The 24,986-nt window shown below is 49.6% G+C and overlaps 1 protein-coding gene across 1 annotated transcript; it reads right to left on the bottom strand.

Moving 5' to 3' along the window:
* Positions 1 to 10,502: 10,502 nt before the first annotated feature.
* On the bottom strand, positions 10,503 to 23,432 carry LOC144694626 (aspartate aminotransferase, cytoplasmic-like). The gene is made up of 6 exons (XM_078565221.1): positions 23,326 to 23,432; positions 21,813 to 21,917; positions 19,227 to 19,377; positions 17,612 to 17,777; positions 13,586 to 13,728; positions 10,503 to 10,858 (listed from the first exon to the last, which is right to left on the bottom strand). Exons 1-6 carry the CDS (start codon positions 23,425 to 23,427, stop codon positions 10,704 to 10,706), a joined length of 822 nt encoding a protein of 273 aa, XP_078421347.1. The 5' UTR covers positions 23,428 to 23,432; the 3' UTR covers positions 10,503 to 10,703.
* Positions 23,433 to 24,986: the final 1,554 nt, after the last annotated feature.

Below are 24,986 nucleotides of genomic sequence, written 5' to 3' on the forward strand. Positions count from 1 at the left end.
AATAAATGCAGCCTCTGCCAAACAGGCAACTCTTGGCTTAGCCTGACCCCATAAAGAAAACCCCTTTTAGGATTCCCTGGTAAGTCCCAGATTGAGTGACCGATACAGCACAGAAGGAGGCCATTCAGCCAATCATGGCTGTGCTGGCTCTTTGAAGGTCTGTCCAATAGGACACAATTCCCCTGCTCCCTGCACTCCCCCAAATTCACAACCCCCCCCTCCCCGCAGCTGGGCAACTCTTTTCCACTTGGTGTCTCTATCCAATTGGGATGTGCCGCGATGGCATTGGGCCTTGATTTGCAGATCTGGATGGTTTCTTGTCCAGAATGAGTGGGTGTGCAGTTTGCACATTGCAAGGTCTAACTGAGAGTGGCCATCTCAGGGGGGGTGGGGGTGAGCAAGGGGCAGGACTCCCTGACAGCCCGAAGCTGCCCTGCCTGTTGGGCATGACCCACAGAGGAAGCTCCTGCCCTGCCATGCTGCACTCTCAGGGTAACTCTCTGCTTTTGGAGCAACCCGTTCTTTTGTACAAACAGCAGCCATCGCTGGGGTTGCACATACGGCATTTCGGAAACTTGTTTCACTTCCGCTGGGAATTCTCTTGGAGTCTCTCCTGTTCCCAGTGCTCTAGCAGAAGCCCACTCCACAATTCGGGACCATTTCCTGGTGATGGTGGGGGCGGGGGGGGGGACAGCTGACTGTCGGTTGAGCCCGTTGAGGGACGATGGGATTTTCCCAGGAAGTTCCCGGTCAGTTGTTGACGTCGGGGCATTGGGAGTCAGGCACTCTGAGCGGGACATCTCCACCAGCTCCTGACCCACTGTGTGACCTCCGCTGTGCGTGTGACCTCAGGCAGTGCCACATTGGCAGCTCCCACAGGACTGGCAGTGGGGGTCAAACTGCGCCTGAGGTAGTCCTCGCCCTCCTTCTCGCTCGGCTCCCCAGTCTGAAGGGTCACAGGTTTGAGTCCCACCCCAGGACTTGAGTTTGGGGCCTGAAGGAACACTGCCTTGCTGAGGCCTTCACATCAGTGTTTGGCTTTGGTGATGAGAGCAGAGAATGGAGAGATTTGACTGTGGAGGGAAGGCTCATCAGGCGAGACCTCTTCATCTGGAGAAGACTGAAGGCTGACCTGATTGAGATCTTTCACATCATGAAGGGGTTCCATAGGCTCGACTTCGAGGAAACGTTTTCATTGCGGAGAAGACCTGAACGAGAGGCCAGACAGGGAAGAGAGGCACAAACTTCTTTACCCAGAGAGCGGTGAGAAGGTGCAACTCACTCCCACAGGGAGGGGTGGAGGTGAAAAGTTTGGATGTACTCGAGGGGAAGTGGGATGGACACGTGAGGGAGACAGGAATAGAAGGAGGTGCTGAGAGGGTGAGATGAGGCAGGGTGAGAGGGGGGTCTTGTGTGGAGTATAAACAGCAGCAAGGGCCTGATGGAGTCAAATGGCCTGTTTCTGTGCTGCAAACCTGATGTAACTCTTCACAGCCGGGAGTGAGCGAGTGAACCGTTCGGCCTCTGCAAGTGGCTTCTCGACAGACAACCCGAGAAGCTAAAACAAAAACAGAATTACCTGGAAAAACTCAGCAGGTTGGCAGCATCGGTGGAGAAGAAAAGAGTTGATGTTTCGAGTCCTCATGACCCTTCGGCAGAACTGAGTATAGTTAGGAGAGGGGTGAAATATAAGCTGGTTTAAGGTTGGGCGGGGGGGGTGGGATGTGGGGAGAGAAGTTTGGGGGCGGAGAAGCTGCCCAATCAGAGCCCAAGCCTCCGAAGTAAAACGGCCGCTGACAGAAGCTGCCCCATGGGCTCGATGGTGAACCGTTCCCTGGGACCGTGCGCGGGGCTGCCTTCTCTCTCTAGTCTCATGACTGAAGAATGAATTTGAATCCTCAGGGCTTTAACATTGTGACTGGGTTTCCTGTCCAGGCTGTTTAAACTTGTTCAGTTACTCAATCGGCATTCACTTGGCTGCATGCGGTTAAGTTCTCCCTCCTGCGCGGGGCTGTGGCTGTCCATTGTGAACGGGACTGTCCTCGTCAAACAGGAGTGAGAGCAGCCAGGAGGAAGAGTGGCCTCTTGTGAACTCGCTCGCCCACGTAGCCCCAGCGTCACGACTGACAGACGGAATCAGATTCTCCGCCGCTCAGCCGCGATGGTCTTCGCAACGTGGGCCAACCCGACTGGCCGCCTCGAAGCATCAGGACTGGGGAAGCTGCCGGAACGTTCTATTTCCGACACTCGCACTCTCGGAAGTGTCCTTCTGAGGCAAAGGGCAGTGTCCTGGAATTGGCTCCTCAAACTCAGTTCGTTTAGACAGTGAGGAGGGGAGAGGGGGAGCGGAGGCTCGAGGAGGAGGAGGAGGGGGCAATAAGGTTTCAAATCGAGGTGTTAACAGACAAGGAGCCAGCGCATGTCAGCGATCACAGTGGTGATAGGGGAAGAAGGGGAACTTGCTGCGAGTTAAGACATGGGCAGCAGAGTTTTAGATGAAGTCTAAAGGTGGGAAGAGCAGCCAGGAGTGCAGTTGAATAGTCGAGGCCACAGGTCCCAAAGGGTGAGGGTTTCAGCAGCTGATGAGCTGAGATAAGGACAGAGATGGGCAATATTACAGAACTGGAATTCTAGGCTGTTAGTGATGGACAGGAAATAGTGCTGGAAAGTTAGAGAGAGAGAGAGAGACATGAAGTGACAGAGAGTGAGAAATGGGTGTGGAGAACAACAGATAATAGGTAGGGCAAATAGAGTTCTTGGCTCTGAATCAGACTCTGATGGCTCATGACTGCGGTATTTCTCAGAGAGTTACATCACAGGACGCATGATGAAACCACAAGTTGACATTGCCAAAGAGGGTTTGTTCTGAAATGAGGCAATCGTTCATTGACTTTGCAGCCTGGTCTGAATAAGGAGAGTGTTCCAACCCCAGCATATGGGGCTTTCCCAGCGTCTGTCAGTCCAGTAAAGGACGTGGCGCATTGAGTGGCAAGACCAGCTGGTAAGAGTTACAGCTGTATATCGGAGCCGAAGGAATTGCCCCAGAAATAATTGGAATAACTTGGAAGTCGGTATGTCAGGGTAATGAATGAGACAGACACATGTACCAGGTTGTATTTGAGGACACCCGGAATGCCCCTTCTCTGAAAAGCAATGGAATAGCCGTGCCTCGGGGTGAAGGAGGTGGTCTCTCTCTCTCTCTCTCTCTCTCTCTTCCACAAGAGATGTCCTGATCTGCTTTTCAGTTTTTCTGCCCGTGAGATGGAGTCATTCACCACTCTGTATTCTCAAACCACTCCACTGGACAGGCTGTGCTATGATTCAGGAAAAGAGGAGCAGGAGTAGGCCATTCAGCCCTTCCAACCTGTTCCACCAGTCAATCCGCACAGCACAATCCCACCTGTCGACGCCCTCAGTCAGACAAAAACCACATCCCAATTTAATTAGGTCATCTGCCTGACTCTGACACGCCCTCCACAATGGCCTAGCAAGTCACTCACTTGTACCAAACTGCTAAAAAGTCACAAAAAAGGAATGGAACCGGACAGACCAACCTAGGCACCAGAAACGACAACGGCAATCGCAGCCCTGCAAAGTCCTCCTCATGAACATCTGGGGGCTAGTGCCAAAATTGGGAGAGCTGTCTCACAGACCAGTCAAGCAACAGCCTGACATAGTCATCCTCACGGAATCATACCTTACAGATAATGTCCCAGACACCACCATCACCATCCCTGGGTATGTCCTGTCCCAGCAGAGGTGGCGGCACAGTGGTATACAGTCGGGAGGGAGTTGCCCTGGGAGTCCTCAACATGGACTCCAGACCCCATGAAGTCTCATGGCATCAGGTCAAACATGGGCAAGGAAACCTCCTGCTGATTACCACGTACGGCCCTCCCTCAGCTGATGAATCGGTGCTCCTCCATGTTGATCACCACCTAGAGGAAGCTCTGAGGATGGCAAGGACACAGAATGTACTCTGGGTGGGGGACTTCAATGTCCATCACCAAGAGTGGCTCGGTAGCACCACTACTGACTAAGCTGGCCGAGTCCTAAAGGACATAGCTGCTAGACTGGGTCTTCGGCTGGTGGTGAGGGAAAAACATTCTTGACCTCATCCATACCAACCTGCCTGCTGCAGATACATCTGTCCATGACAGTATCGGTAGGAGTGACCACAGTCCTTGTGGAGATGAAGTCCCGTCTTCACATTGAGGATACCCTCCATCGTGTTGTGTGGCACTACCACCGTGTTAAATGGGATAGACAGATAGACAGACCTAGCAATCAAGATTGGGCATCCATGAGGCGCTGTGGGCCATCAGCAGCAGCAGAATTGTACTCCAACAAAATCTGCAACCTCATGGCCCAGCATATCCCCCACTCTACCATTACTACCAAGCCAGGGGATCAACCCCGGTTCAATGAAAGTGCAGGAGGGCATGCCAGGAGCAGCATCAGGCATACCTAAAAATGAAGTGTCAACTCGGGACTATTTGTGTGTCAAACAGCATAAGCAGCAAGTGATTCCACAACCATCGGATCAGATCTAAACTCTGCGGTCCTGCCACATCCAGTCGTGAATGGTGGTGGACAATTAAATAACTCACTGGAGGAGGAGGCTCCACAAATATCCCCACCCTCAATGATGGAGGAGCCCAGCACATCAGTGCAAAAGATAAGGCTGAAGCATCTGCGACAATCTTCAGCCAGAAGTGCTGAGTGGATGATCCATCTCGGCCTCCTCCAGAGGTCCCCAGCATCACAAGAAGATGGTTGTGGTTGTTGGAGATCAGTCATCTCAGCTCCAAGACATCACTGCAGGCACAGCAGGGAAATAGGAAAGCTAATAGGATTATCATTTATTGTGAGGAGAATTCATTACAAAAATAGGGAGGTTGTGCTTCAGTTGTACCGGGCATTGGTGAGACCACATCTGGAGTACTATGTACAACACTGGTCTCCGTATTTAAAGAAAGATGTAAATGTTATGAAGCAGTTCAGAGAAGGTTTACTAGACTAATACCAGGAATGGGTGGGTTGTCTTATGAGGAAAGGCTGGACAGGTTTGGCTTGTATCCACTGGAGTTTAGAAGAGTAAGAGGCGACTTAATTGAAACCTTTAAGATCCTGAGGGGTCTTGACAGGGTGGTTGTGGAGAGGATGTTTCCTATTGTGGGAGAATCGAGAACTAGGGGTCACTGTTTAAAAATAAGGGGTTTCTCTGTTCAGACAGAGTTGAGGAGAATTTTTCTCTGAGGGTTGTGAGTCTTTGGAACTCTCTTCCTCAAAAGGTGGTGGAAGCAGAGTCTTTGAATATTTTTAGGGCAAAGCTGGATAGATTCTTGATAAGCAAGGCAGTGAAAGGATATTGGGGGTAGGTGGGAATATGGGGCTAGGGTTACATTCAAGCCACCCAGGACAAAGCAGCCCGCTTGATTGACACCACATTCACAAACATTCACTCTCTCCACCACCAATGCACAGTAGCAGCAGTGTGTACCATCTACAAGATGCACTGCAGGAACTCACCAAGGCTCCTTAGACAGCACCTTCCAAACCCACGACCACTACCATCTAGAAGGACAAGGGCAGCAGATAGATGGGAACACCACCACCTGGAAGTTCCCCTCCAAGCCACTCACCATCCTGACTTGGAAATATATCGGCCGTTCCTTCACTGTCGCTGGGTCAAAATCCTGGAACTCCCTCCCTAACAGCACTGTGGGTATACCTACACCACATGGACTGCAGCGGTTCAAGAAGGCAGCTCACCCCCACCTTCTCAAGGGCAATTAGGGATGGGCAATAAATACTGGCCTAGGCAGCGGAGCCCACATCCTGGAAATGTATAAAATGCTCAAGCTGACTCTTAACACCATATACCTGCTTTTGTTGCATAATCATTAAGCCAGACACAAGTCTATCAATTTTAACGTGACATTGAGGAGGCAGTCAATGGAAGTACCTTGTGCAATGTGCTGGCCTTGTCAGTACTTCTGCAGTATCGCTAACACAGGAAAATGCCCAAGATGTGGTATCAGCCAAAACTGGACACTGAGCTACACAAAGGTGATAGTAGGAATGGTGACCACAAACTCGGTCAAAGTGGTAGGTTTAAAAGCAGCATCTTAAAGGATGAGAGAGAGGTGGAGAGGCAGGGAGATGTTGGGTGGGAATTCCAGACCTCAGGGCCCAGGCACCTGAAGGTACCCCACACCCCCCCATGGTCGAGTGATTGAAATCGGGGATGTGCCAGAGTCCAGGTATCCCGGAGAATTGTCCCAAGAGTAAGTGTTGGAGCTGCCCATTCTGCACACGGTTGCATTCTCAGCATATCTACCTATCCAGGTCCAGAATAATGATCCCATGACATGTCCTGATGAAGCGTATAGGACTCCTGAGTGACCCGGCCAACACTCCTGCTTCCACGGATGTCATCGGGAACACACGACCAGCTCATTCACCCCACTGCCACTTCCGAATCCTTGCTCCGCGTATAACACTGGCCACAGACTCTTGCGTGTGAGGTAACTCATTACGTCTTGACCCTTGTCTGGGATTGCATCTACGAGAGAAGCAGTAAGGCCCAATATGTCGGCAACACGGAACTCCACTTTGTTGGAGGCTATAAAAAATATGAAATGAAAGTGCACTCTGTAAAATAAAGGAAGCCCAGCTGGTTTGTATCATGGGGATTAAATTCCATCTGTTCACCCCAGTGGAATTCTGTCCCTAACCTCTTACTCTGCTTCATTTGCAAGCTGAATTTCCTGACCGGATCCCCTCACCTTTTGATGTAAGATTTGGGGAAAGACCAGGGACCCTTAGGCGGCAAAAATACATCCAGCGCCCTGTTCCATCGAAGGTCGTGGGGAGGGGGGATCACAGGCTGGCAAGGCAATGTCCAAGTTGGCTCGGCCAGCAAGCTACTCCGTTATTATCGCACTGCTGCTTCTGGCATCTTGCTGTGCCCAAATGGGCTGCCGCGATGCCTACATGACCAGCAGTGACCCCGCTTCACAAGAGCGGTTCATTGGCTGTGAAGCACGTTGGGAAGTTGTGAAAGACACATCTTCCTTCGTTAACGTGGTGGGCAAATTTCCTCTCTGCTCCCCTGGAGCCTCGGAGCGGTGCAGGGGAGCCGATCGAGGGCGTCTGTTCCTCACTCTTTGCTAAATTCCAAAGATTTCATGAGCTTCGCTGACCAGTCCTGACATGTTACTGAGTGGTGAGCACTTAGGGAAATTGACCAGCCAGAAATTCAGCTTTCCGCTCTTACTCCGCCGTCTCATACCTCAGGTGCTTTACATTTCATCGGTGACACCTTGGGATGTTCTGACTCACTCCTCCACCCTGACACTCCAGCCCAAGCAAAAGTGAGTGAGTTCCACATCCTGAGTGCTTGTCTCTCGAGTGTGTGAATGGAACATCTTTGCTGCCACCCGCTGGTTTTAGTTCCAGTCTCTCAGTGAATGTCAGGGCCCATCCTGCTGGGTTTTTTTAAAGCACTGAGGTGAGGATTTCCTGGGTTCCCAGACATATGCCCGCCCGCAGGTCATTTACTGGTGGGACCGCATCAATTCTGACAGCAGGAGATTCACACAAACACTCGCGAAAGGCTTGAACATCCAGGAGAAGAGCCCCCTTCCTGCCCACCCACCTCGCATTGGGACAAAGATTCCAGGCACCTGGAGTTGGACCTCCATGTACAAACTTACCTGAGCTTTCAATCAGCTCCCCGTTTTCACCTTCCTCCCATCCATTCAGACTTCTCTCCATTCCCTCAGGTTTCCCACCTCCCTGACAATGGACGCATTGTTTTCCAAAGGATTGGAGTATTGCTGAATAAAGAGATATCTGGCAGCTCGGACATGCCACAATTCTTTCAGCAACAGTCAAGTTCTGTACAAACAAATGACTATTTCTAAAGGATCAGCAGGTCTAACAGGTCTTCAGAGCTCTGAGGAACAGTCATACGGACTCGAAACGTTAACTCCCCAGATGCTGTCGGACCTGCTGAGTTTTTCCAGCATTTTCTGTTTTTGTTTCAGATATCCAGCATCCGCAGTGTTTTGATTTCATTTCTGAAGGATTGTTCGTTTATAACATTCATTCTTGGGGTGTGAACATCACCATCAAAGCCTACCTCCTCATTTGTCCCTTGAGAAGGTAGTGGTGAGCTGCCTTCTTGAGCCGCTGCAGTCCATGTGGTGTAGGTACACTCACAGTGCTGTTAGGGAGGGAGTTCCAGGATTTTGACCCAGTGACATTGAAGGAACGGTGATATATTTCCAAGTCAGTATGGTGAGTGACTTGGAGGGGAACTTCCAGGTGGTGGTATTCCCAGGTGTCTGCTGCCCTTGTCCTTCTAGGTGGTAGTGTCATGGGTTTGGAAGGTGCTGTCTAAGGAGCAGAGTTCCTGCAGTGCATCTTGTAGGTGGTACACACTGCTACCACTGTGCGTCGGTGGTGGAGGGAAGTGAATGTTCGTGGATGTGGTGCCAATCAAGTGGTGCTGTTTTGTCCTTTATGGTGTTGAGCTTCTTATGTGTTGTGGGAGCTACACTCATCCAGCCAAGTGGAGAGTATTCCATCACACTCCTGACTTGTGCCTTGTAGATGGTGCACAGGCTTTGGGGAGTCAGGGGGTGAGTTACTCGCTGCAGGATTCCCAGCCTCTGACCTGCTCTTGTAGCCACAGTATTTATATGGCTAGTCCAGTTCAGTTTCTGGTCAATGGTAACCCCCAGGTTGATAGTGGGGGATTCAGCGATGGTAATGCCTCTGAATGTCAAGGGGCGATGGTTGGATTCTCTCTTGTTGGAGATGGTCATTGCCTGGCACTTGTGTTGGGCGAATGTTACTTAGAAGCAAAACGAGCTGAAAGCTTTTTAGTGGGATCTTAGTCTGATAGACCTCAGGGAGTAAATGTTCTGAATCCACACCCCAAAGAGGAACCTCATCGACCTGGAGTATGTGAGAAACCCACTCATACATCCCCAGCAATGAAAATCATCAGGAACCCACAGTCACTTTGATTGCTATTGTTAGGGTTACCACCCTTCCAGGAATAGCCCGGAGGTCTTCAGGAACTAAGGATTCATCTCCCACACGCTACTGAGAGTAAAATCCGGGGAGGGGGGTGGAAGGCAGGTTTAAATAATTTTAAAAATTATTGTCTTTATTCATTTTCTATGAACACTGGAATTGGCAAAGACAGTTATTGATCATCCGATTGGCAAGTCCTTCTGATTGGCTGTGGGGAAAATGCCAAGATGGACGTGTCGGTTGACCAATGGTGGGAGGGTGTGGGCTGGGCCATTTGTGGTCATGCGGTGAAAGCTCCAGGAATCGGTCCAACTTGAGCTGGCAACTCTGTAACTATGGTTACAGCAACCTGAGTTCTTCTTGGGTCAATAAATATTTTAAAACTCAAGGAAACGAATTGGAGAAGATGAGGACAGCGCCCAAGGCTGGCTCTTCATGTTCTCCTTGAAGTGGACACTTCAGTGTGATGGCACTGAGCTGCAAACGTGCCTCACGCCACCATCCCCTGGCCAACCCTCACTTGTCCCAACTTGCCTTGCACCTTCTGATGCTGTTGACTGTGAAAGACGAGGCAAGAGAAGCCAATGCACATGTGGCCTGCATTGCCACCTTGTGGCCAGAGATCCAGCTGTCGGAAAGTGCTGGCTGAGACTGTGTGTGTTTGTCGTGGATATTCGGAGCGTAGCAGAGATCAGAAACGAAGGCAGCTTCCTGAAGATGTGCATCTGCTCTGGCCTGCTCTGTTTCTAGCAGTTGTCCTGCCTTGCCAACCCGGGTGAAGGTTTGACAATTCTTCCCCCACGAGACCACAGCGCCCAGAATCTCCTGTTTTAAATAGCTGGGGCCTTCCAGTGCTGGGAAAATAAATCTCAGGTATCAGAGCACAAATCAGCCAGTGGGTTCAGGGGATGAAGAGATTCACCAGCTGTGAATCCCAGAACCCTGCTGGTCAATTGACACCATTCAGCTATTTGTCTCCCACAATTACATCCTTCCCTTGGCCCTCCACCCCTCCATTATTTTAAAGGACTCTCTGGATTTTCACATGAAATGGTGTTAAAACTCTCCTCAGGAGGTGAACCCCGGCAATTGAAAGCATCAGGACCGGTAATTGATCCCGCGATTCCACCCAACCCCTGCAGCCCAAAGAGGGAACAATTCAAACTGTGCAGTCTCATTCCTTCAGGGAGTGAATAGTTCTTAGAGAGACTCTGTTGGCCCTGTCATTCACTGAGGTAGTCCCAGACGCTCCATTATACCCTCCCCGTGCCACCTGCAGCTCACCTTCCCAGCAAGCTCGGTCTCGGACGTGACGCAGCTGAAGAGTGCAGGGGGTAGAGTCTAACTGATGGAATGGACAGGGGGGGATACCCGCACTATCTCCTTTCCCATTCACCTTCAATGTGATTCACCCAGCCCGTTTCATATCCACGACACAGTCAAAGCTGAATCATTATGTTAAGTGCTTTATTCACATCCAAATGATACATACCAAAGGTACCATCGTTAAACCTGGGCCTTTTCTTGTATTACACACAGCTCACTTAACATAAAGTACTGAAGTAGGAGGAAAATATTTTGTTGTGGTTACAATAGCATTGTTAAAAACCCCTGCCCCCCCACCAAGTTCCCAGTCGAGTGAGTTAATCTGTTTATAACTCCATGTCTTCAGGATTTGACAGCACAGCTTCATTGATGCACTGTGCTATGAAGGTGAGGTTCTGACTGTTAATTAAGCTGATGTTGATTTGCGCAATAGACGAGAGGTAAATATGTTTCTTCTTCATCAAGTAGTCAATCTGGGAATCTGCTCAAATCACAAATATCTCAGTTAAGGACAGTGGGGAATGGTTTGATCTTGGAAGTTAATTAGCGAAGAAATTCAGACTTGTCTTTCAAGCAGCTTCAAGACAACCCCAAAGCATTTTCCAGTTAATGAACTACATACAGTGCAGGAAAGGCTGCAGCCAGTTTGTGCACAGCAAGCTCCCACAAACAACATTGTGCTCTTGACCAGATAATCTGATTTTAGTGATGTTCGTTTGGAGGATGAATATAAACCAGGACACCAAGAAAAACCTCCCCAGCTCTTCTTCAAAATAATGCCCAGGGGATTTGAGAGTCCAGACCGAGTCTCAGTTTAATGGTTCATTTGAAAGACAGCAGCTCTGACAGTGCTGCGCTCCCTCAGTACTGACCCTCTGACAGTGCAGCACTCCCTCAGTACTGACACTCTGACAGTGCGGCACTCCCTCAGTACTGAACCTCTGACAGTGCAGCGCTCCCTCAGTACTGACCCTCTGACAGTGCAGCACTCCCTCAGTACTGACATTCTGACAGTGCGGCACTCCCTCAGTACTGACCCTCTGACAGTGCAGCACTCCCTCAGTACTGAACCTCTGACAGTGCGGCAGTACCTCAGTACTGACCCTCTGACAGTGCAGCACTCCCTCAGTACTGACCCTCTGACAGTGCAGCACTCCCTCAGTACTGACATTCTGACAGTGCGGCACTCCCTCAGTACTGACCCTCTGACAGTGCAGCACTCCCTCAGTACTGAACCTCTGACAGTGCGGCACTCGCTTAGTACTGACCCTCTGACAGTGCAGCACACCCTCAGTACTGACCCTCTGACAGTGGAGCACTTCCTCAGTACTGACCCTCCGACAGTGCAGCACTCCCTCAGTACTGACCCTCTGATAGTACAGCACTCCCTCAGTCCTGATCCTCTGACAGTACAGCACTCCCTCAGTACTAACCCTCTGACAGTACAGCACTCCCTCAGTACTGACCCTCTGACAGTGCAGCGCTCCCTCAGTACTGCCCCTCTGACAGTGCAGCGCTCCCTCAGTACTGACCCTCTGACAGTGCAGCGCTCCCTCAGTACTGACTCTCTGACAGTGCAGCATTCTCTCAGTACTGACCCTCTAACAGTGCAGCGCTCCCTCAGTACTGACCCTCTGACAGTGCAGCACTCCCTCAGTACTGACACTCTGACAGTGCAGCACTCCCTCAGTACTGACCCTCTGACAGTGTGGCACTCCCTCAGTACTGACCCTCTGACAGTGTGGCACTCCCTCAGTACTGACACTCTGACAGTGCAGCACTCCATCAGTACTGACCCTCTGACAGTGTGGCACTCCCTCAGTACTGACCCTCTGACAGTGTGGCACTCCCTCAGTACTGACCCTCTGACAGTGTGGCACTCCCTCAGTACTGACCCTCTGACAGTGTGGCACTCCCTCAGTACTGACCCTCTGACAGTGCGGCACTCCCTCAGTACTGACCCTCTGACAGTGTGGCACTCCCTCAGTACTGACCCTCTGACAGTGCGGCACTCCCTCAGTACTGACCCTCTGACAGTGCAGCACTCCCTCAGTACTGACCCTCTGACAGTGCAGCACTCCCTCAGTACTGACCCTCTGACAGTGCAGCACTCCCTCAGTACTGTACTGGGAATCTCAGCCTTAACGATGCACTCAAGGCTCTGCAGTGGGATTTGAACCTACAGCCTCTGACCTGGAGACGAGAATGCTCTCCACTGAGCCCCTGATGACCCCACGAGCGTCGATTTGATACTGGAGACTTGATGGAATAATTATTTCTAAATTCTGTGGCTAAAATTCACCTTCTCCATATCACGGAGGAAGAAACAAAGACATCAGTTTCACCAGAGAGTGAAAGCTGGGGCAGCATTGCTGCTATCCGGATCATCAAACACGGGGGGTGTCACAGTATCAGGATCAGGGGTCAGCCATTTAGGACTCAAATAAGGAAACATCTCTTCACAGAATCGGAGAATGGCTGAAGTACAAAACAAGGCCATTCGGCCCTTTGTATCACTGCTGGCTCTCTTCAAGCGAAACTCAGCTCCCCTGTCCTTTCTCTGTCGCTCTCTACAGGTTGCGAATCTTTGGGATTCTCGATCGCAGGGACTGTGGATGCTCTGTCATTGAGTAGAATGACGAGCAGAAGAGAATTAAGGGGATAGTGCAGGAAGGTATATTTCAGGTCGAAGATCAGCCTTGACGTTATTGAATGGTGGAGCAGGCTCGAAGGGCTGAATGGCCTCCTCCTGCTCCTAATTCATAGGGGGGCTCTTGTGAGAGGATGCGGCAGTTACACAATCCATTGAGTCTCTTCGTCCCAGGACTGAAGGGCTGATCCTGGCATGATCCGGCCCCCTGGATCAATCCCAAACCTTTGCATGGAGTGTGGGTCAGCTCAGCCGGACTCTCTCGGAGATGCTGATAAGAGGTCCCCGTGCGCAGGCTGAGGTGGAAGGGGTGGCCGCATTCCGGTTTCCCCAGCAAGGAATGTCCGACAGGAACGACGAGTGCGGGCGGCAATCCGGGATGGTTGGATTGTCGAGTGAAAACTGCTTTTGGCAGGTCGCTGGGGCTTGGAATAGGGAATGAGAAAGGTGAGTGGATGCTCTGTTGGGCTGTGATGAGCACAATGCCTGAGGCCTGTGCCGACGATACACTCTGCCCAGCTCACTGACCACAGGATCAATGGTGCTTTGCTCACCTACCTGTGAATCCAGGATAAATGAACAATCCAATCTGTCTGGTGATATGTTCCCAGGATCTCAGTGCTCCCAGTGTCCGCAGCTCCTCCTTCAACTTCTCCTTGAGCAACATCAGACGTTCGGCCATCGCCCTCAGGTTCTCCCGCCTGCGGACCAAGAGCAAGCGATTCCGTGAGAAAACTGTTCCCTCTGGGGAGGAGCAGGCCCTATTCATCCCCAGACTTTCTGAGTTTGACCAGCCAGAACAGCATGGGAGGGCTGATTGTATCAGCAAATTGAAGGACAGGTCATGGAGTCACAGAGGTCTACAGCACAGGAAAAGGCCCATCGGCCCATCGAGTCTGCACCGGTCAAACAAGTACCTAACTATTCTAATCCCATTTTCCAGCACTAGGCCCATGGCCTTGTATGCCATGACATCGCAAGTGCACATCCAAATACTTCTTAAATGTTATGAGGGTTTCTGCCTCTACCGCCCTTTCAGGCAGTGAGTTCCAGATTCCCACCACCCTCTGGGTGAAAAAAATCTTCCTCACATCCCCTCTAAACCTCCTGCCCCTTACCTTAATCTATATCTGGTTATTGATCCCTCCACCAAGGGGAAAAGTTCCTTCCTGTCCACCCTATCTATGCCCCTCATAATTTTATACACCTCAATCTCCTCTGCTCCAAGGAAAATAACCCCAGTCTATTCAATCTCTCCTCATAACTAAAACTCTCCAGCCCAGGCAACATCCTGGTAAATCTCCTCTGCAATCTCTCTAGGGCAATCACATCCTTCCGATAATGCAGATTCCAGAACTGCACGCAATACTCTAGCTGTGGCCTAACCAGCGTTTTATACAGTTCCAGCATAACCTCCCTGCTCTTATATTGTATGCCTCAGCTAATAAAGGCAGGTATCCCGTATACCTTCTCAACCACCTTATCTACTTATCCTGCTACCCTAAGGGACCGGTGGACATGCACACCAAGGTCCCTCTGATCCTCGGTACTTCCCAGGGTCCTTTCAATCATTGTGTATTCCCGTGCCTTGTTTGTCCTGCCCAAGTGCATCACTTCACACTTATCCGGATTAAATTCCATTTTCCACAGATCAACCCATCTGACCAGCCCGTTTATATCCTCCTGTAATCTAAGGCTATCCTCCTCACTATTTACCACCCCACCAATTTTCGTGTCACCCGTGAACTTACTGATCAACCCCCCTACATTCAAGTCCATATCGTTTATATGTACCACAAACAGCAAGGGACCCAATACCGATCCCTGTGGAACCCCACTGGACACAGGCATCCAGTCACAAAAACACCCCTCAACGATCACCCTCTGCTTCCTGCCACTCAGCCAATTCTGGATCCAATTTTGCCAAATTGCCTTGGATCCCATGGGCTCTGACCTTCGTTATCAGTCTTCCATGTGGGACCTTATCAAAAGCCTTGCTGTAGCCCAAGGAGACTATGTTAAATGCATTGCCCTCATCTCCACACCTGGTCACCTCTGGAAAGTACCGGATAGATTCTGAGAGCTACTGGGAACCCACACTGAGATGATCCAGGAAAACCAAATGCTCTGTGTTCCCATTCATCTAATTAATTAGCGTTAATGAGATCATCACTTCAGAAGAGCTAGGAGCAGGAGTGGGCCATTCAGCCCGCGAGCTGGCTTGGCCACTTGATAAGATTGTGACTGACCTGTTTGTGGCCTTAACTCCACTTTCCTGCCCATAACCCTGAACATATTCAGCGAGCCAGCCTCCCAGTGCTTGCTGGGGGAGAGAATTTCTCAGACACATGACCCTCTGAGGAAAGGAATTCCTCCTCATATCTTAAATTGGAGACCGCTTATTTTTAAACTGTGTCCCCAAGTTCTGGCCTCTCCCACCCGGGGAAACCTCCTCTCAGCATCCACCCTGTCAAGCCCCCTCAGGATCTTACATGTTTCAATAAGATCACCTCTCATTCTTCTAAACTCCAATGGATACAGGCCCAGCCTGTCCAACCTATCCTCATGAGACAGACCCCAGCGATCAGCCTGGTGAACCTTCTCTGAACTGCTTCCAGTCCAGGTATATCCCTCCTTAACTAAGAAGACCAAAACTGTACATTTCACTCTCGCTGTGGTCTCACCAATACCCTCTACAATTAAAGCAAAAAATCCCCACTTTTATATTCCACTCCCTTTGCAACAAATGAGAACATTCCATTGACCTTCCTAATCACTCGCTGTGCCTGCATACTAACCTTTCCTGATTCATCCAGCACATCACCCAGATCCCTCTGTACCTCAGCATTCTGCAGTCTCTCTCTATTTAAATAATATTCTGCTTTTCTATTCTTCCTGCCAAAGTGTACCTGTTCACATTTCCCACGTTAAACTCCATTGGCCATTTTTTTCCCCACTCGCTTAACCCTATCTGTGTCCCTTTGCAGACTCCCCACCTCCTCTTGGCAACTTACCCTCCTACCTGTCTTTGTGTCATCAACAAATTTAGCAACTGCGCCGTTATCCTTTACCCTTTATCCAAGTGATTGATGGAGATTGTAAATAGTGGAGGCCCCAGCACTGATCCCTGTGACTACTGCACGGGTAACTGTTTGCCAACCTAAAATGATCCATTTATCCTGACTCTGTTTTCTGTTAGTTAGCCAAGCCACTCTGCAGGATAATAGATCACCCCCAACACTGATTGCTGATGTAACCTCTTTTCGAATACCCCCTGGAGTGGGTTTGGGGAGTGTATTTACCCCCTGGTGTGGGTTTTGGGGTTTTTTGAATACCCCCTGGTGTGGGTTTTTGGGGTGTAAAATACCCCCTGGAGTGGGCTTTGGGGGTGTAGAATAGCTCCTGGTGTGGGTTTTGAGGTTTTTTAATACTCCCTGGTATGAGTTTTGTGGGTATATTCACCCCCTGTTGTGGGTTTTGGGGGTATATTTACCCCCTGTTGTGGGTTTTGGGGGTGTATTTACCCCCTGTTGAGAGTTCTGGGGGGTGTATTTACCCCCCGCTGTGGGTTTTGGAATTATCTATACAATACCCCTCGTGTAGATTTGTATCTTCACACTCTTTCCCACAGTTGCCCAGTTTTTTTCCCATTCCATCTGTTAGTCTCCCAGGTACAGCCTGCAGGCCACATCGCCTGCTTTCAGCTTCTCCGTCCTTCCTTACACTGTGTCCCCACAAAAAGTTAGATTCCCAGTCGCTTCCTCATTCATCCCCATTGGCACAACCATTTTGACTTGACTGTTTCTCATGTCTCCGGCTGCCATCACCGGATAGCTGAACATAGCGCTGGAAAGATCCCATAGAAACATTCCCAAGAAGAACAGGGGAGTTACCCCTGGTGCCCTGGACAATATTTATCCCCTCTTCCAAAAGCACTGGAGAACAGATTCTCCGGGCATTGTCACAGTGCTGTGCGTGGGATCTTGCTGTGCACACACTGGCTGCCATGTTTCTTCCATGACAACAGTGGCCACAGTGAAAAGTATTTCGCTGGCTGCAAATCACTTTGGGATTTGCTGAGGTCATTGAGAGCTGACAGGTCAATGCTCGTCCTGGTGACTGTCTGACTGTGCGTTGAAGGGGCAGGAAGGCACACTGTTAGTCCAGTGGGAGCAAGGAACATCTCGGGGAGTCATGGGATTAGATGATTAGTGCACAAAACCATTTTTAGTCCCCAGTAACCATACATCAGCCTAAATAAAAATCACCAGCGTTTTAATCACAGCAAACTTCAGTTTCTCACACCTCCTGGAAGAGGATTTGCCCTTCCTGTTTCATCCTGTGTTTGGGGGCCTGGCCAGGGTTCTTTGGGGCTTGCTGGTTCTCCCAAAGTAAAGCTGCTCGAGACTGTCGTTTACTCAAGCCATTACTCTTTGTTTACAGCTGCAACGTACATATTGGGACCTCTGCATGAGGTTGGACCCTCTCCCCCCTCCAGACCTCCGTTACCCAATCGTGTGATGTTACCTCAGCATGACCTCAGCATCAGGTGCCTCTGATGTTAACCCTTTACTCGACACTCACCATTCAGCAAAGAAGGCTGGGTTATTAAGTATCGTTGCTACGATACGGGCACCGTAACGTGGAGGGTTTGACCATGTCTCCCTTACTGCTAACTCCATCTGAGATCGGATCCTGACGAGGGTGTAATTATCCCTGGATACGATTGTCAGACTTCCGACCCTGTCATCTGGGAAAGGGAGGAAAATGATCGGATGAAAGGGTTGGCCCAGTTAGATAAAGGATCACATCTCTCGAAAGCATTTCCTTTGGAAGGTTTCTATCGGCTACTCAGCATCGTATGTGTCAACAGAGATGAGGTGCTATTGCTCTCTTACTGACCTCTGTATCAGTCTATGATTGTCTGGCACATAAGGGATAGCTTTTCTGCTTCACTGGGTGGTAATCTCAAAGAGCAGATCACCCACTCATTATAGAACCCACCTGATCCCAGTGTCCACCCACCTTCCCGAAACTTCAGGTCAGCTAAACCTCTGCTGTCCTGTCCTCCCAAGTCACATTCACCCATCATGCCATGCCCGCTGACCTACATTGGCTCCCAGTCCACGACTGCCTCAATTTTAATGAAAGAAATTTGTCCTCGTTTTCAGGTTCCTCCATGGTCTCACCCCTCCCTATCTCTGTGACTTCCTCAAGCTCGACAGCCCCCCCGAGACCTCTGCACTCCTCCAATTCCAGCCTGTTGAACTTCCCAGGTTCCCATCTCTCCATCATTGGTGGCCGTGCCTTCAACTGCCTGGGTCCTAAGCTCTGGAATTCCCTTCATAAACCTCCCCCTCTTCCTTTCAGACGCTCCTTAAAAACCTCCATCTTTGACCAAGCTTTTGGAAACCTGTCCTGGATATCTCCTCCTGTGGTTCAGTGTCAAATGTTGTCGGACTGATGCTCCCAGTGAGGCTCCTTGGGACTGAACCAATCAAAGGCGCTATATAAATGCCTAGACAGCTAACTTTGTCTCTCCTGCTCCCTCAAATCCTTCGGGTAACGGTAGCTCTGCCTCTTTGTCTCCTGCTGCTTGTACCCCTTCACCTTCTCACACTGCCTGGATACCTCCTGTGTCCCAGTGTGGGAATCAGCAGTAATTCATGTAGGGCAACAGCATGCTGCGATTGCTGCTCTCTGTGACTGTCCAAACAGTGCATCATGAGGGCAACTTAAGAACATATGAATTAGGAGCAGGAGTAGGCCATTCGGCCCCTCAAGCCTCCTCGATAAGATCAATTGTGGCCTTAACTCCACTCCCCTGTCTGCCTCCATAACCCTCGACTCCCTTGTCAATCAAAAATCTGTCTAAATCAGCCTTGAATATATTCCACGACCCAGCCTCCCCCTGCTCTCTGGGGAAGAGAATTCCACAGGCTGACAATCCTCTCAGAGAAGAAATTCCTCCTCATCTCAGCCTTAAATGAGGGAAACCCCTCATTTTCATACTGTGCCCTCTAGTTCTGGATTCCCCCACGAGAGGAAACATCCTCTCAGCATCTACCCTGTCAAGCTCCCTCAGATTATTATTTGTCTCAATAAGGTCGCCTCTCATTCTTCTAAACTCCGATGGGTATCAGCCCAAACCCGCTCAACCTCTCCTCATCAGACAGAGCCGTTCATCCCAGGAACTCACTGTATAAGCCAAAGTTCTTGCAGAAAGACTGAGCACAGAAAAGTTCAAAGCGCTCGGTGACAAAGTGTCTGACAGGCCAAGCATCTTTATTCAAGTCTCCAGACGCCAGGCCCTGAGCTGTGACATAGAAGAAAGGAAAATGGTTCTTCCTCTGAAAAGAAAAAAGAGAAAACGCATCAAAAGCTTGCAGTCAGAGACAAACAGTCCGATTCACCTGATAACAGGCCGACACAGCGGGAGCAATCAAAGCTTACAGGACTGGGATGGATGTACATCTCACAGAACCAACTGTGGTTGGATCCACCCCGAAAAGGGCTCACGCTGACCTTTCACCTCCCCCCCCCCAGCACTCCACCCCAATCAAATCGATTTTATTCCCGTCTCATGGTGCGGTCGTTATGGCACACATGGAGGACCTTCAGCCCGTCGAGCCTGTGCCAGCTCCCTGTGGAGCAAGCCAGTCGGTCCCCTGAGCTCGCTGGGGTCCCTGTAACCCCGCAGGTTTATCCCGTTCAAGTGCCCATTCGATTTCACGGGTCATCTCCGCGTCCACCACCCTCCTGGGCAGCTCATTACCACTCGCCGTGTGAACAAAAAAAGGTTACTCCTCACATTACCCCAACCACCCCAACCTCCTGCCCAAAACATGAAATCTGTGTCCTCTAGGACACAGCTAATAGGAAGAGTTTTCCTCGCACACTAACTTGTGATTCATGTGCTAAGACACCCAGATCCCTCTGCACCTCGACAGCTCTGCAATCTCTTGCCATGTAAACAATGTGCTGACCTTTTTATTCTTCGTACCGCAGCGGGCAAGATCACATCCACGCAATCGCGTCTTTGTCACAATCACACCCACCCCATGCCCCTGATTCCCCCTCCCAGACGGAGCGGTAGAAAACTCCGGAAGCGCTGAAAGGGCAAGTGCCACATGGAGCGTGGTTATTTTAGAAAATTTCAACCCCTGCAATTGTCATTGAAATGGGACGTGTCACCACCTTGAAAATGGGAGATCACCCCTCTCGTAATATCACTCAGTTCTGCCGAAGGGTCATGAGGACTCGAAACGTCAACTCTTTTCTTCTCCGCCGATGCTGCCAGACCTGCTGAGTTTTTCCAGGTAACTCTGTTTTTGTTTTGAATCCTGACATTGTCTGCTTACTGTCTGCCACTTGGTTGGAATGTGGCTTCAGCGGGAGCGAAGGGTTTGCTGTGAGTTCCTCACCCTGAACTGTTTTGAATAAACTCCATTAGCATCCTTGAATAAAGCTACTTCACTTTACTGACCTGAGATCTGGTTCCTCACATGGTTAGACTCGGTTCGACATCATCCCCTCGTACAAATAATGATATATTTTTCAAACAGTGAGGGAGAGAGAAAGAGACACAGACGGACAGACTGGGGCCACTTTGCATGTTTCCCAGAGGTCCATTTCCACAGAGTCAGTTCAGTTGGAAATCTGGCCGTTAATATCCACAGTTACAGTTTCTGGCCACTGGGTGGTTCCCTCAATCAAATTTCGGAACCCTACACCAATGTCTTGTGTAATGACAATTTATTGTGAGTTGACAAGGAAACAACTGGACAAGGACAGGACCTGGGCAAGGGAATTACTGGTCATTGTTGAGACAGGTTCACTGAAACACACCACTTGCTAGTGCCACAGAGGCACGAATGCCAAATTTTTAAGGGAGCAACCATTTATACTGCCTGAGAAAAGGAGAGTGGATTGGTTGACCCATCAACTTTGATTGGTTGAGGCATTGCCATGAAGAGTGCACGGGGGAACTATTGTCCTCCACACATTTGCTAAATTAAAACAAGGCACAATGCTTGTGGAGGACAGGTCCCTGCGTGTGAATAGATGTAGCTTCTAGCAAGTGGAAGTGAGCCACATTGCAAGCCCGACTGATCATCTTAAATGACTTGTTACTGTAATTCCTAGCACACTCGGGATTGTTCTGCAAGTGCTGTCCAACTGCGGAATCACATCTAAGGTTAGACTTTATGTTGCGAGTTTTTCAAGTACGGGCTGGTTGAGTACGGCCAGTCCTCTGCTGATTGTGACCAGTCGAAGAGACGGTGCCGATTGATTTGATCTGCCAGTTGTTGGGACATACGGCCTGTATAAATTGGTGCCTTCTGCAACCTCGGGACATCCCAAAGAACCTTACAGCCAATGATGAACCTTTGAAGTTCAATCACTTGTAACGTAGGAAACATGGCAGCCAATATCTGCTCAGCAAACTCCCACAAACAGTAAAGTGATAATGACCTTATAATTTATTTTTAGCAACATTGGTCCCAGGACAACTGGGAGAATTCTGCTGCTCTTCTTCCAATTGTGCCATGGGATTCACCCTGAGAGGGGAGATGGAGCCTCTTTTTATGTCTGATCTGAAGGATGACAGGGCAGCACTCCCTCAGTACAGCACTGGAATGTTGCTTAGGTTTTCGTGCTTGAGTCTCTGGAGTGGGACTTGAACTCACAGCCTTGTGACTGAGTGGAGAGACTGCGACCCACGGAGTCACAGCGGGATTTAATGGGATATGCTTGACTCTCGATTCATGTTACCCCCTCTCACCTTCATGACCTCTGCAATCTGCTTCCACTCGGCAGGGGTTGGGTCCATTGCAGTCGGCCAGTGAGCTGCAATATGTAGCACCACAATGGAATATTCCGGGGCGTTCTGGAGAAGGAACAGAAGTCAAAAGCTGTCAAATATGCAGATGCAAATGAAAGTCCTTTATACCCTCGTTCATGCCAAAAACATCCTTCCAGTATTCTCATATATATCAAAGCTTGTTCAAACTATTGGGTCACAGTGTCATTGCAGTACAGGAGGCCATTCAGCCCATTGAAACCATGATGGTTCCCATGGATTAATCCAATCAATCCCACTCTTCCGCTCAATCCCTGCAAGTTTCTTTTCTTCAAGTGCCCCTTCAATTTCCTTTTGAAATCATCGATTGACTCCACTTCCATCATCCTTGTAGGCAGAGAGTTCAAGGCCATTTCCACTCGCTGTGTAAGAAACTTCTTCCTCACACCCCCCGCATCTCTTTCTCAAAATCTTCAGGCTGTGCACCCTCGTCCATGTACAATCAACTGACAGGAACAGCTTCCTTTGCCAGCCATTGTGGCCAGAGAGCCACAGTTGGCTGGGAAATGATCAGCGAGTTTCAATTTGCAAACTGATGTTAGCTGATGAAAAGACAAGTGTGTGAGACAATGCGGCAATTTTGGAGGGGAAGAGAGAGAGAGTGTGAATCGTGAACGACCATAAGGCGCTGGATGATTTGTTCCACACCGCTGTTAGCATTGTGAAAATGTGAGCTTCCCCTCAGCTGACCCATAAATTGCTGCCTTCGTGTACAGTGAGCCATTGAACCACAGCAAGTTAGGGCTAGCATTTAACAGCGTAAGGAACTTTTGAACAACAGATTTATGTTCCTGCAGTGTCAGCCTCTCTAGCCCAGAAAGGGAACAAATTAAACAGTGCAGTCTCATTTCTGCAGGTGGTAAACTGTTTGGAGACCTTTTAAAAATGTTACATTTTTACATCCTTTCCATACTTGCCCTTTTCTGTCATTTTTTTCACTCTCTCTTCACCCATATTTTTTTCCCCTCTCCCACGTTTCTCTTTCTGTGTCTAATTTCACTCTAATTCACCCAATTCTCTTCTCCGTTGTTCCTCCCCTTCTTTCTCAATCTTTAAGCGGATGGGCCACAGTGACAGAGGTGCCGCTGTTCAGTGACATCCCCATTATCCTCGTTCCTGCTGTCGCCAGCTCACACTCACACCGAATAGCGCAGTACGAAAATTTTGGAGCAGAAGAGTTTGGCAGGAAATCTGAGCAATGGGGGTTGGCTGTGAGATGCCTAACTCCAAACACATTGCGAGCTGTTAGACCTGCAGACATATCTTAGCTACAAAATCTAACTTCCTGTTTGACTGAAATGCCACACTGACTGACTCACTATGCGCAATGCCAATGGGAGATCTGGGCATAAGGAACCAAAAGGGCTGATGTGCTACTGCCGCCCGCCCTGGGACATTACAAAGCTGGTTCTGATCACTGTCTGCTTTCAGATACCTGCAGGTCTTCGAGCCACTTGTGAATAGCCACGCACAGATTCTCATTGTCCCAGTAACGATACTCGAAGATATCCATAAACCCAGCTTCGCGAAAGGCCATCGTGTGAGTCTCTATCAGGAGAGAAACAAACAGAGCTTGTTCCTGCTTGGAAATCTTTGAAATGCTTGCAAGCGGTTTCCCTGGTAGTTGGAGCTGAATTTAGTGGGACCTCACCCACCCCCCCACCGTCCCTCACCTGAATTGGTTATGGTCAGAGTGACCACTTCGAGATGCCCAAGGTGCCTAGAAATTGGGCATCTCTCACAACCACCCAATGACAAATGGATTGAAGTCTTTCACCCTTTACCCTGATATCACCATGCACACGCTGGGATGCCCTTGGAAGAACATTACATGGATTTAGACAGACAAACGGGCAGAAAGATTCCATTTCCCCGAAACATCATGATTCACCTTGCATTTAAATATCACCTTTCACAACCTCGGAATACCCCAAAGTCACTTGCGGTTAAGGCAGTGATTCTGAAGCTGGATTGCTGTTGTAACACAGGAAATTATGTTGCAAGCGGTGGGTGCACAGAAAGATTCCAAATAGCCAGGCGCTAATGGCTGAACCATGTTATGTGGTGATGTTATTTGAGGGACGAATACTGGTCAGGACCCTGGGGATAACTCCCCTACTCACCCAAATCGTGTAGTGGCACCTTGTATATCTGCCTGAGGGGACAGATTGGGAGGGTGGCAGTCCTTGTGTTAAAGTCTGAACTGAAAGATGGCACCTCTGACAGTGCCGCACTCCCTCAGCGCTGGAAATTTGAGCCAGGATTTTTGTGCTCCAGCCTCTGAAGAGACATTTGAACCCACCATCTTGTGACTTAAAGGCTAGAGGAGCAGCCAGTGAGCCTTAGCTGACAAGAGTGATTCCGGCACAGGATGAGTAAGCTTTCCAATGGACCTGGACACCTTGGGACTTCAGATAGTTTGTGAAGGACAAAGTCAAAATGCTTAGGCAGTGTGAGCTTTAGAAATACAGCTGGAAAAGATTTCAATTTGGGAGAATCTAACGATTTAGACTAACTGCAAGTGGTTAACAAGCCAACGTAATATTCAAAGTGAACTTATCCTCTAATGCCGGGAGCACTTACCCCACGAAGGGGAAGAGATGTAGATTGCAGCATCCTTGGGATGAGTGATGGTGTACCATTTCTTCAGAAACCGTGCTCCCATACACAAAGAACCACAGCCTCCGGGCACCTGTATACTGTCAGCCTGAGAGAGGGAGGGAAGCCATTGAGAAGAAACGGTTAGAAATCTCAGATTACTTTCTCTGTTCTCAGCAGCCCTTGTTAGGTGCCATTAAAGTTCCACTGACCAAGTCTCTCCAATTTTGTAAATATTCTTTCATGGGATGGTGGGTGTCGCTGGCAAGGCCAGCATTTGTTGCCCATACCCTAAATTGCCCTTGACCTGAGTGGCTTGCTCAGCCATTTCAGGAGGACAGTTAAGAGTCAGCCACATTGCTGTGGGGTCAGGAGTCACATGTAGGCCAGACCAGGTAAGGGTGACAGATTTCCTTCCCTAAAGGGGCATTAGTGAGCCTGATGGGTTTTTAACAACAATTGCTGAGAGTTTTATGGTCACCATGACTGAGACCAGCT

This window comes from Cetorhinus maximus, chromosome 20 (genome assembly GCF_964194155.1).
Source record: "Cetorhinus maximus chromosome 20, sCetMax3.hap1.1, whole genome shotgun sequence".
Classification (NCBI taxonomy): domain Eukaryota; kingdom Metazoa; phylum Chordata; class Chondrichthyes; order Lamniformes; family Cetorhinidae; genus Cetorhinus; species Cetorhinus maximus.

Coding starts and splice junctions, on each gene's coding strand:
- LOC144694626 (XM_078565221.1), bottom strand. CDS start 23,427: ATGGCCTTTCGCGAAGCTGGGTTTATGGATATCTTCGAGTATCGTTAC. Junction 19,378..21,812: donor AGATTGCAGAGGTCATGAAG/GTGAGAGGGGGT, acceptor TTTTCTTTTCAG/AGGAAGAACCATTTTCCTTT. Junction 17,778..19,226: donor CAAGAACTTTGGCTTATACA/GTGAGTTCCTGG, acceptor TCCCTTTCCCAG/ATGACAGGGTCGGAAGTCTG.